Here is a 13,145-nt window from a genome sequence, read left to right on the forward strand (position 1 = left end):
CCGAGCCCCAGAAACACCAGACAGCCCACCATCTCCAACTGGACACCCTGACCCCCTCACATCTACCACAGAGCCGTGGCTGCCATTGCACCCGAACTAAAACGCACCATCAACACCACCTTCAAAACAGGCACCTTCCCAGACGACTGGAAGCACGCAGAAGTCAGACCTCTGCTCAAGAAGCCCACAGCTGACCACACCGACCTCAAGAACTATCGGCACATCTCGCTCCTCCCCTTCGCAGCCAAAGTTGCAGAGAAAACAGTCAACAGGAAACTGACACGATTCATTGAAGAGAACGCCTGTTCTCGCCCCGTCCCAATCCGGATTCCGAAGCAACCACAGCACAGAGACCGCCCTACTCACCGCCACAGATGACATACGCACCCTCCTGGACCAAGGCCACTCCGCAGCGCTCTTCCTTCTCGACCTATCAGCAGACTTTGACACGGTCTCCCACAGCACACTAGTCACCAGACTACACGACACAGGCAAACAAGGAACAGCCCTGGACTGGATCCGATCATTCCTCACCAGAAGAAGCCAAAGGATCCTTCCTCTCCGACCCCACAAAAATCACCTGCGGAGTCCCATAGGGTTCATCCCTGAACCCCACCTTCTTCAACATCTACATGGCCCCCCTCGCAGCCATCGTCCGACAACATGGCCTCAACATCGTATCCTATGCCGACGACACCCAGCTCATCCTCTCCCTCACCAAAGACCCCACCACTGCCAAACTCAACTTCCAGAAAGGAATGCAAGACGTTGCAGGCTGGATGACCAACAGCTGCCTGAAGCTCAACGCTGAGAAGACAGAAGTCCTCGGTACCACGCCTTCTGCATGGGACAGCACTTGGTGGTCGACCACCTCGGAAGCCCACCTACACCCTCAGACCACGCCAAGAATCTCGGCATCGTACTCGACTCGTCACTCACCATGAACCGACAGGTCAACGCCGTCACCTCCAGCTGCTTCAACACCCTCTACATCCTCCGCAAGACCTTCAAGTGGATCCCCCCTGAGTCAAGGAAGACAGTCACCAGCGCACTCATCACCAGCAGACTGGAATATGGAAACACACTCTACGCCGGCATCAACAAGTCCCTACACCGCAAACTCCAGACAATACAGAACACCGCCGCCAGACTCGTCCTTTGCATCCCCCGACACAAACAAATCAGTCAACACCTACGAAGTCTTCACTGGCTCCCCGTGGAGAAAAGAGTCACTTTCAAAATCCTCACTCACGCCTACAAAACAACGGACCCAAATACCTCAACGACGGAATCAACTTCCACGTACCCAAAAGAAACTTCCGATCTTCCAACCTCGCACTGGCCGAAACTCCGCGCATCCACAGAGCCAGAGCAGGCGGAAGATCCTTCTCTCACATTGCAGCCAAGACCTGGAACTAGCTACTGGCAGACATCAGACGCGCCCCCTCCATGAAACCTGGCTCTTCGGCTAAACAGATCTGTGGACCCCCCCCCCCCCCCCATTCCCCCCCCCCAAGCACCTTGAGACCCTCACGGGTGAGTAGCGTGCTTCCAATTCCCTGATTGATTGATAGGGTGTCTATACCGTGTATATGTCCACTGCCTGTGGGAAGTGGGCATAATCCTGACCCTAGAAAACAACATGGAGGAATCTGAAAAGTGGGGTCCACATCAGCTGGCCTGCCCTAGTGGTGGTGCTGACAATGTGGCACACCTCCAAATCTTACTAATTTTACCGCCTGTCTTGCAGCAACAAAGTAGTGTCAGGACAGGGGCCTGGGCACCTCCACTATCTGGAAAGGCCTGGGGTCGCATAACAAAGGCAGCAGGACCTTTAAAGCTTCCCGCCTTGGAATGTTCATCCTGCTTGCACCTCAGCTCAGAGCAGGCTTTGTTCCCGACCTCCGAGAGCGAAGGCTCTCACCTCAGGAGGTCAGAAGTCTGTCTATGGTTGCTGGCTGGTTGAGACTAGTCAGTCAACACACTAGTAGTAGGTAGATTTTCGGGGGGCACCTTCAAGGTGCCCTCTTTGTGCATTTATTAATAAATCCAGCACTGGCATCAGTGTGCTTTTATTAAGATGAAGTGTTTGGTACCAAACAGCTTGGGGTACAGTGAAGCCATTATGTAGCTGGGGAACTCATAATGACGAGTGTCCTACCCATGTACTCGTTATGCCTTCCCTGTGCACTGGTACTAGCTATGGGTGAACTTAGATATCACCGGGCAAATCCACTCTCAGTTATAGCCTCACATTGATATAGTACACCCTGCCTTAGGGCTGCGAGGCCTGCCGTAGGGGTCTTACATATGCTACATGTGCTACTGGCAGGCATGTGTGCCATGTCGACTCTTTGGTTTTCTATGCACCAAGACACACAGGCTGCAATGGCAGCTTGAATGAGCTAGTGAGGAGTCCCAGAGGGTGGCAAAATTTGAGCTGCCGCCCTTAGGACCCTCTCTAGTTCCAAGGCCCTCGGTACAAGGGATATCACTTACTCTGGACTTACAGGGATCCTTAAGGGGTGCCAATTGTGGAACAATAGTACAGTTTAGGGAAAAAACACTGGTGCTGGGAACCTGGTTAGCAGGAACCCAGCACACTCTCAGTCAAAGTTGCACCAGATACCAGGCCAAAAGCGGGGGGTTAACCATGTCACAAGGGGCACTTTCCTACTAGCGGCCTTTATTAAAATTAGTGAACACCACCTTTTCTGTGACAATTATTTTTTATGAATTGAGAGGCAAGTCAGTTGTCCTGTTTCCCCCTATGTAAACCTTTCATTTTTTTATATATGGAGCAACAGTAAGGTCTATTAAACCATACATAAGAGAGGTTATTGTGGAGTATGCATCCTTCATTATTTCAAGGTGGTTTCAAATATGGTGATCATGAAAAAAGAGGCACAGTGGAGGTTGACACTTGGATGTCAGCCACAGTGATATGTGCATCAAAAGGTTATCCCAGGGCCCTAGCCCTACTCTTTATGATTCTCTTAAAAGCCCCATATCTTTCTTGTGATGTGCCCAGGCCCCTTTCTAGTGACCTCTTCCTGAATCAAAGAGACCCCTTTGAAGTGTACTAAAGAGCCTGGCTCTTCTTCCTGCAGTGTGTGTCCTATCCACCTCTTAGGAATGCAGCAATCTACAAATCTGTCTGGGTGGATCCCTCTACCGCCACACGCTCCTCCAGTCTTTCCTGAGTCTTTTAAAAAAGGAACCCAGAGTCTTCCATGTATTGTACCGTTTACAGGCACATGTACACACAGCACAGGCATGAAGCCACATGCACATTGCACAGCACCACATACTAATTTGATGCACGCCAAGGGTGAATTAAGCACACTGCTGAAGAACTTAATATGAGCGAGCCTGTATTCCCCATTCCAGTGACACAGGTAAAATAGGCTGTTCACCTCTATGAAAGTAACGCTTTGGGCGCCCCTCCCTGTCCAACAAAATTGCAATCCGTAAGGCAGGTCTATGTCATGGAACACAAGCATGATCCGCACTCGGGATCCAGATATCATTGGAGCTGGGTCACTCAGGGCAGGGGTGTATGTCCATCACCATGCGAAGGACTTTTCCATCCCAACAGTGCACTTTACAAATTAACATAACACTGTCACAGACTCCAGTACTAGAAAAACACATTTATGGTGCACTTGAGGAGACTACTGCTCTGCTGTATGGAGAGCAGTAGGGGTCTTTGTCCGAAAAGTTGAAACCAATTTTGCCTCCTCTGTGCCTGCTTCACCAGTTCTCTTAGTTTCTGAAAAAACATCTTCTGAATCAAGAAAGGATGGTTTTAAAAGAGAAGTAGTGTAGGATGCCTTCCCGTTCCACGTTCATATACAGTACTGGAGTTAAGCTGTTACAGCTGAGAGAAAAGCTGCTTACAGATCATCTAAATCTAGTTTTCCATCAGCTACAGTAAAAGTCACAGTCTCCCTCAGCCACGGCCATAATCTAGGCATAGAAATCATGCTGAAGGGCTGGGCAGTATAAGCTGTTTCAGTGTCTGACCTTCGAAAAAATCATTGCAGAATGGAAGCTCTTTAAAGCTATTGCCACTTTTTTTTATCAACAGCATCTGACAAGGACTTCATCTTCAGTAACAATGCTGGTATGTCCCACTAACGAAGGGAGAAAATAATAAATCTTTAACGATTCTGGGACCGCATCATAGAACCGCTACAAAGGGTATATTTTGTGCTGCTACTTAGGCACAGAAAGTCTACCAGGATCTGCCCACTTCTGCAAAATTAAAACTGTATATTAGGCAACACAGAAAGTCCACAGTCAAATGCTGGTTGGTATCTACTGAAACTATTGAAAACTAATTGTGTATCAGGATTGACTTAGGCCTGGGCGAAAATTTTGTTCCGTTCGTGGAAATTGCGATAATTTGACATTTTTCGCGTTCCGCGGAGAGCGCGAAAATGTCAAATTTTCCGCATTCCGCAGCTTGGCGATAATTTGTTTCTTGCTCGCGCTGTAAAATAATACATTCTCGCGCGCGCGCGATCGCCTTACCTGAATCCCTGCGTTCGCCGACAAGTTTTCTTGATCCGGTCGCGTTCTCCATGAGATGTTGTATTGTTTTTAGCCATTTGCGCTGTCTCGCGACAGTTCGCGCCCGCAGTGACGTCATGCGTCGCACGATCACGTCTTTCTTCTCGCAATCATGCACCGCGAGACAACTGAAAACAAGATGGCCGCGCCCGCGAGCAACCACATGGGTAGGTTGGCGAGCCGCAACCATGCAGAAAATCTCGCGAACATGCGGGAAAAAATCTTCCGCATCTTCGCGATATTTCCGCGTGTTTGCGATAATTTGTAACATTTTCGCGATAATTTGCGAAAGTGGATTTCGCAAATTCCGCCCACCCCTAGATTGACTGTAGAAGATGACCGAGTCATTTCATAAAGGCCAAAATTTCCACTAATACGTCATAAAACCTCTACCAGGACTTCCTTTCTTACATACTTGTCCACCGCTTCTGTTTCTTTATTTTCGTCGTGCTAGTCATCAGAGGCCTTCAGATAGCTGTGAAACAACGTCTTCTATTAGAACCATCACAGGTGGAAGAGGGGAAAGAGAGAGCAAAATCAAACACAAGACAGAGGGGACCGTAATCTCTGATAAGACCATGCAACTGGTCTACAGACATGGGTGCCAAGGATAATCCCCAGGGTAGGCGTTGGAAAATTAGAAGAATTCCCACCAGTATTTATAGGATTATCATTGCAGCTTCTGGAGTGTTGCTTCTTACAATGTTTGTGGCAGTATTTATGCCTTTCTTCCATGGAATCCAGAGATGAAGCCACTGTGCATCTTTTCTGAGCGTTTCCAGTCTCCTACAGGGAAATGCACAAGCAACTGCAGTGGCAACAAATATCAGCAGCATTAAGTATTGCACGCTTACTTTATTGATTTGCCAGATACTCCTCAAACAGGGAGATAAACACAGGCAAAGCAAGATGTGGGCAAGCCTACTGTAGAAGGGGGGGCATAGTTAAAAGATACAAAGGAGGGACACACGGCTAGCGGCTTGTTAATGACCGGGATTAAACTCAATGTTAAAGTATGCACCTAGCTACTGGGACAAGGTGGTAATGTTCATTAGAAAGATATGAATCACAGAATTAAGTTAAGCAAATAAAAAAAACATGCTTTCTTTAAATCATACATTGCTTGTAAACATTCTGAAAAGCACTGTAAATTATGTACCTTTCAAAGCTAGGAACTTTGTTAGGATCATCAACATATCCAGACAATAACACATGAATACATTCCAAAAGGTGTAAAGGCTTCTTCATTCTGTTCCAAAATGGGTCCTAAAAAAGGAATACACCAGATAACAAGGACATTTTATGAAACTTAAGTTTGCATTAGATTTGAGTGCACTGTGCCTTAACTGTGCATTGAGTCACAGTTTGCTTTCTCATTTGTTTATACATTGATTAATGTATGCCATAACACCACATGCAAAACTAAGATTGATCAAGCATGAATTGCAAGGTGAATTTCCATGTGCATTTTTCTAAAAAAATTATATGTTCATACAAAAGCAAGTAGAAAACAATTACCTCTTATGCCTCCACTATCACAAACCAATATTTTTGCTTTACACAAACGTTAAAGAATAAAATAAGGTAAAGATTAAAATGAACTAAAGCAAGGATCCTGAGAAATAGAACAGTTTACAATACTCTAAACAAAAGCGCATCCATAACAATTAGCGCTATTCATGAAGAGATACACCTTAACATGCAACAGTCAAAAAAGTGAACAAAATGTTTCTAATTTCAGAACCTTCACCAAGAAAATGTCCTCTTTTATCAAGTTACTTTCAGGTACATGCATCAACCATTTTTACGAGCGCAAACGGTGCGATTCGCATAAATCGGCCGTTTGCGCCCACAAAAAGGGCTTTTGCGATGCATCAAGGTTCAAGGCACTCGCAATTTAAGAATTCGCAATTAATTGCGATTTCTCAAATTGCGATTGCATTTGAGAAATCGTATTTTGCGATTCCTTAAATGCAATGCAAAAACCACTTTAAAATAGCGATTTCGCTATTTGGGGCCGCAAATTACAGAGCAATTAAACTGGTCGGTAATTTGCAAAAACTTTGAAATATGCACTAAAGTGCATTTTTCAAAGTTTCATGTTGTGCACACACATGCCCTTGCACCCTTGAAATTGCATGCGCAATTTACGAGTACCTATTGGCACTCGCAAATTGCGCATGCAATCTCCCATTAATTCCTATGGGCCTACAGGCCCATAGGAATTAATGGGGAACCATTCCTTAATTGCGAGTTGCAAATTGCGAGTTGCAATAAAGGATTGTTTAGGAATCACTATTTTATATATTTTTATAGCGATTCCTACACGCATAGGCTTTTGCGAGTCCTTAATTGCGATTCCTTAATAATCGCAATTAGGGACTCGCAAAATCCTACCTTGATGCATGTGCCCCTTAATTTCCATCAGCTGGAAAAATAAAAACAGGAACATTGTATAGAAACCTTAAGCAAGCCAGAAGCCTACAATACAAATGCTATATAATTGATAATGTGTAGGAGTAGCAGAGTGACTAAGATTAAAAAAAAGGAGTCTATTCTTGTGTTATTTTATGGGAAAGACTAGCGGAAGAAAAATAGGGAGGCAATTGAAGTATACATTAGCTTAAGCTGAATGGAGAGAAAACAGATGATGATTTTAGGAAACAAGCCAACTCTGCAAACAACCATAGGATGACCAGAATGCTTGGAACTCCGCCCACCCCTTCCTCCCCCATAAAGAGCCTAGGCATGTGGCTGGACAGCTCTTTATCAATTGAGGCCCGAGTAAAAAAATTAACAGTATCTTGGTTTGGCATGATTAGAACCCTAAAATTCTAGATCTTCTACCTATAGAATCTAAGGGAATAGTGCACAAAGCGTCAATTCTTTCCCAATTGGACAATGGGAATTCTTTGTATATGGGCTCACCCTAATAAATTACTAAGTGACTCCAGCTAGTCCTAAATGCAGCAGCAAGGATTATTTTTAAGCTACCCAAGCATACCTCTGTAAAAAAGGCACTAGATTCCAGTGAAGAAGAGGATTCAGGTTAAGGCACTCTATCTGGCACATTGGGGAATCTACCAAAGAGGGACCTCTTTGATAAATGACCTTTTGGTACCCTTAAGAAAACCTTAAGATGTTCCAAGGTGCGACTACTAAAGGTGCCGTGAATCCAAAGGATCAGATGGGGAGGTTGATCCTTCTCGCATCTGGCCATTAAACTATGGAATGCCATGCCTACCCCCACTAGCTATAGTGCCTTGAAGATTCTTAGTGCACGCTATGACTCACTCAGTGCTGGGAAGCCCCAGGGTAGCTATGTGCGTTATAAATCTGCAGAGCATAGACTGCAGTGGGGAAGGTGGTAATATTAAAGGGAGGAGGTGATCAATACATTTTTGATTTAAAAATCTATCCTCTTTTGATGGGTCTGCACAAAACTTGGCATAGACTTAACATGTTTCACCTACCTTAGGTGTTCTCAATTTCATGTGCATCCATTAAAGAGGGGCAGATTTAAAACAAGGGGGGGAAGGTAAATAAGACTTGTACATCAAGAAGAACCGAATTAAGGTTCCACTACAGCATAAGAAAAGTAGCAGGATGAAGGAAAAGTTACTTACTTTCAGTTATGATCTTTCTAGTGGATACCTCACCTTTTGAATATCTTGAGCACTAGACTACATCCAGAAACTTTTCCATAGCTCTTTAATGCTTATGGGGGAAAACAGGCTCCTTATCAGTGCGGGAATTTATGCCATCAAGAAGTCACTGGAGCCATTAAGGTTCCATCCTTGTGCCCCCTTATCCATGTATCAGACGCAGATCCGGAGGTCACTCTTCTAAGAATTGTCTTTCCTTTCTGGTGCAGTGTAACTATGTTTAACCCAAAAACTTTCTTATATATAGGTAAGCCATTTTTCAGAAAATGCATTACAAATGGTGACCTAAACAATGAGGGTGGCTGAAGCAGGTGCAGAAAGGTCAAAAAAGATGACAAGTAACCTAATAGTGCCCACAGAAAAGGGTTGCCTGGCCAGGGACAAAACAAATAAAAGTACATCAGACTGCTTAGCTTGAAGCAGTTTCACCTGCATCCTTGAATCAGGATACAAAACTTTGTCCAGCAGCCAGAACAGTTCCACTTGGTGGATGGGTGATGAGCTATCACCACTTCCACAGGCAAGTCAAAACCATTCATGAAGTATGGATGAAGAATCCTATCCAGTTGCTTGGACCGCAGGTCTTCCTGAAGAGATAGGCAGAGCACTGGGAGGATGTAGAGACTCAGCAGTTCAGAGTACCAGTCCCTCAGGGTGGGGGTGAGGGGAGGTGGGCAGGGCGTCGCAAAATGGCTGCATATTAGTGCTGCTCTGCGGACTGGGAACGCCATTCATTAAAAATCCTGCTCAGATCACGAATCAGCCACTAGAAAAACACGCCTCACACTGGGGAAGAAGGGGAACACTAATTGCGACTGGCAGTGAGACCAGGCACGGCACAACAAGGAATCACCGTAAAGTCGTCAGGCCAAAAGTGATATAAGGCCCCACAAAATTGCGGCTGTCTACAGTGATGTGAAGGCGACACATTAATACTAACCAGCCGGACGAGTCAGCGTAGAGGGACCTACGGGGCTGTTGAAGGTGGTACTAGCAAGCTGAGACACTGATCTACGTTGACTTCGCTGAAGAGCGGAGTGGCTGCTTGGATGAGTCGGACGGTCTGATGTGAGGAAGAAGTGGCCTGTGATAGCCGGGGCCCTTGAGGTGAGCCGCATCAGGAGATACCTGGAGCAGAGCAGGCAGTGGAGAAGAGTGGGTGGGTTGGGCGTACGCCCGTGGCTGATCCCTGGCACTGAGATAGTGGCAAAGAGGCCCACGTGATAGTGGAGCCAAGCCGGGTGAGACAGGCTGTGCGAGGCCCAATGGTGCTCTGTGGTGGCCTATGTTGTGAGGCCTGACTGGGCAAGGAGCATGCGGAAGCGGGCTGTGAGAAGCTGGCCTGGTATATGATGTCCACTTATGTAAGTGGGCACCCTGCACCAGTCCAGACAACCCTTTACGGTGATTTAAGAGGTCTTAGACAACCTTAGAAAGCTCTCCAAGTGGTTACTGTGGAGAGCAGCCTTCAGGCGTAGTCCAGAAAGAGTGTAAAGCAGCTTGTTTTAACAGAACGCAATCTTATATGTATAGATTAAATGAAAAAGAGCCACACAAGGTATTTATAAAAATATCTATTTATTTTGTAATACAACAACATACAAATATCTACTACCCGGAGATATGCACAATGCACATAATAATTGGCATAGAAATCAAGTAAATAGCCCAAAATACAAAGTGGACCTCGGGGGGTCAAAGCCATATACTAAGAAAGTGAAATAAGAACCATGACTCGGGTCAAGACAATGTCGAGAGGACGTAGAAGTGCTGGGGACCCAAGGAACCACCCAAGGCGAGTGACTAGGAACCCCACGGAGAGCGTGTGAACAGGACTGCGTGCTCCATACAAATTAACTTGTAAGTCATGGTTGGAATTTTATAGATTAAGGACCCTTTCCAGTGGACCCTGAAGAAACCTCGTGGAAGGCAGAAGGTTGGAGAGCCACCTCACCCGTTGATACCCTAGTACCCACGTTACCTACACTAGGGAAGCCGGATGCTTGGGTGTGAAGTGGTGTCGGAAACCGCCGACGAACCCAATGGAGGATTGCAGGAAAGTTCTGCTGCTGAAGAAGGAGAAAGTGTCTGGTGGAATCCGAAGGTGGATTCTAATTGAGAGGTACCTGCAAGCAGATGGGAAAGAGTCCATGTCACTCAGGAGTGACCAGGAGATCTGGAAGACGAATGACCACCAATGTTGGGCCTTTCAGGAGAGTTGACGATGACCTTGACTCTGCAACTGTGAGGACCAGGCGACACTGAGGGAGTGCATGAGCTGTCTCACGTCGGATGTCGAGTGCTCAGAGGTTGGTGTTCGGTGGGAGCACCAACAAACCTTGGCAAATGCAACCAACGCTGAAGTCGAAGAAGGTGCAATGTCCTGACTAGCAAGGTCCAGGGGACTCACCACAAAACAGGGGAGTCAGGGCAGGCCCAAGCAATCAGGGGAGCCCAAAAGAAGCATAGCTGACCCTCAACATGACCCACAGGCCGGAGGCACTGGGGTCGCAAGAGGACCTGAGCAGCTCACCAAAAGATGCAGGCCACGATGCAAACGATGCGATGTGGACGAAGACTTTGGTAACTGGAGTTGCTTGAGGTTGGGGCTACTTGCAGCCCGAAGATCTTGGTGGAAGGAAGCCAACAAGCCTTCGCAACTGCAAGTTGACGTGGTGCACAGGGGTTCGGTTCCAGCAGCTCCCGCGAAGGATACTGGCCTCAAACTTGGTGAGAGGGCAGAGCAGGCCTTGAGAGCGGTGGAGAACTACCACATGTGTTGCAGAACCTTTCGGAGACCGGAGGAGCTCAGGTTCAGCAGATCGGTCAGCTTAGTTGCGGTGCCTGTGAATGCAGGGAAGTGACTCCTTCACTCCAAGGGAGATTCCTTCAGGTGTCTTTGATGCCCACAGGCCTTGGAAGATTCCTGTATGGTGTAAGGGCACAGACGATGCAGCAGACTGGAAGGGAAACGAAGTTCAGCAAAGTCCAGAGTGCCCAGATGGTAGAAGTAGAAGTGGTGTCTGACTTGAATCTTGTCCCACGGCGAATCCAGGGACCTAAACCTAGGTAAGCTCTTAAGTACCCTAGAGAAAGGATTGGGAAGATTCAGGGGACCCTCCCAGGGGAGGGTCTAGACAGGGGGGAGATTACTCTATTGTCCTTTGTCCAGTTTTGCGCCAGAGAGGGAGCTGGTTTGAACTGGACTATGCACAGAGGCACCAAATGTGCCTTTCATGCAGACTTAGGGGTGCTGGCAAGCGCAACCACCTGGGCCCAATACACTAAATCATGTCTGGAAGGTGGTCACACCTCCTTATGATAAGATGCATATTGTTCTGCCTTTCCCTGCTCGAGCTTAGCACAGCAGCAGGAGGGCAGAATTGTGTCTCTGGTCGGCAGCAACCATTTTGTGCTGTCCGGGTCCAGAAGGCTGGCACTGGGAACACTGAGAGCCTTATGGAGGGCTCTTCCAGTGCTTGGAATCATACCTCCCACACCGTTTACGGTGTGGGAGTATGATTACAACATGCTTGATACCAAACATGATATGATTAGTTTCAGCCAATTTCGAGATGGTAATTGCGTAATTACGTGGCGTCCCTCTATATAGTATATGGCTGTTTCACTTACAACCCGGGAGAATGGACTCTGTTGGCTGTAGAGGTTTCCTGCTCATGCAGGGGCACCCTCACAGTTAGAACCAAGCACCCTGCCTCCAGGACTGATGAGGCCTGCTATAGGGGTGACTTCTAGGTTTTAGGTACAGTGACCCTAGATATAGGAAACCTATATCTTTAGTAAGTGGTGCTAGCACCAGCTTACACAGGCTGCCATGGCAGGCCTGTAGTCGCATTTTGAATGGTCTCCCATGGGTGGCATAATGCATGCTAAAGCCCATGGGGGACTTCTGGGGTACCTATGCCCTGGGTACCTTAGTACCATATACTAGGGACTGATAAGGGTACCCTAGTATCCAATCTAGGATGTACCTAAGTACTAACCACAACAATTTAAGCGAGAACACAGATAGACTGGGGTCCTGATTAGCAGGATCCCAGTCAGACTAGTCAAAAACAGCTTAGCACCATGCAAAAAGTGGGGGTAACCATGCAGAAGGATCCTACCTCCCTACAGGGGTGGACCAGTCTATGGTTTTATGGCTGCTCTGTGCCTCAGAGGGGGTGCACTGTGTCTTCGGCGCTGGACCACCCTTGTAAGGAGAATTGGCGCAGAACTCCCTGTGGAAGTGGGCAGAGCACAGACATTGTGAGAGAGCTGGTCATAATAAATTCAGAGGGGTACCCTGGGAGCTGCTGAGTTGGGGGCCCTCTGGGGTCACACAGAGTGGGAACAAAGGAGTGACACTGACAACCCGGTCCTGAACGGTGGAGCAGACTCGCACGTGGCAACTGTGTTAATAAGCTTAGAATTTGAGAACATATAGGCGGCACATGGGTAGGACTAACAGAAACCAAACTTGCCTCACCTTTGAGGTGAAGCATCCCCCAAAACCCATAGGGATGTCAAGTCACACTCGGAGCAAGACACAGAAGCCCCATGGGTCTACTGCGCTAGAATCCACACTGCTGGCGATCCAGCAAAGCCTGCAGTCTATAGATGGTAAAATAGACACGATAAATCTATGTATTGATCATTTAGTCGCCAGGCTGGACAAGCAGACAGAGAAAATAACTGAGGCAGAACAGCCCAACTCCACGGCAAAAGACAGCCTGCAGATCACCCAGGAGAAATATTTCAACATGGAAAAAGTACTGAAGATTATTCAGGCCAAAAATGATGACCTTGAAACGAGGTCGCACAGAGTAATGCACAAGTTACTACTTGTGTAACAATATATCTGTAAGAGACATTAGTTAGTGGTAGATTCCTTACCTTAGAATA

The 13,145-nt window shown here is 47.0% G+C and overlaps 1 protein-coding gene across 2 annotated transcripts in view; it reads right to left on the minus strand.

The window, feature by feature from the left end:
• NUP155 (nucleoporin 155) overlaps positions 1-13,145 on the minus strand; it is a 711,261-nt gene that overhangs the window by 18,325 nt on the left and 679,791 nt on the right. For both annotated transcript variants that reach the window (XM_085631101.1, XM_085631098.1), the window contains one exon: positions 5,735-5,841. In XM_085631101.1, coding sequence (XP_085487227.1) covers positions 5,735-5,841 — 107 coding nt within the window. The remainder of the gene's footprint in view (positions 1-5,734; positions 5,842-13,145) is intronic.

This window comes from Triturus cristatus, chromosome 2_1 (assembly GCF_964204655.1).
Source record: "Triturus cristatus chromosome 2_1, aTriCri1.1, whole genome shotgun sequence".
In the NCBI taxonomy this organism is placed as follows: Eukaryota; Metazoa; Chordata; class Amphibia; order Caudata; family Salamandridae; genus Triturus; species Triturus cristatus.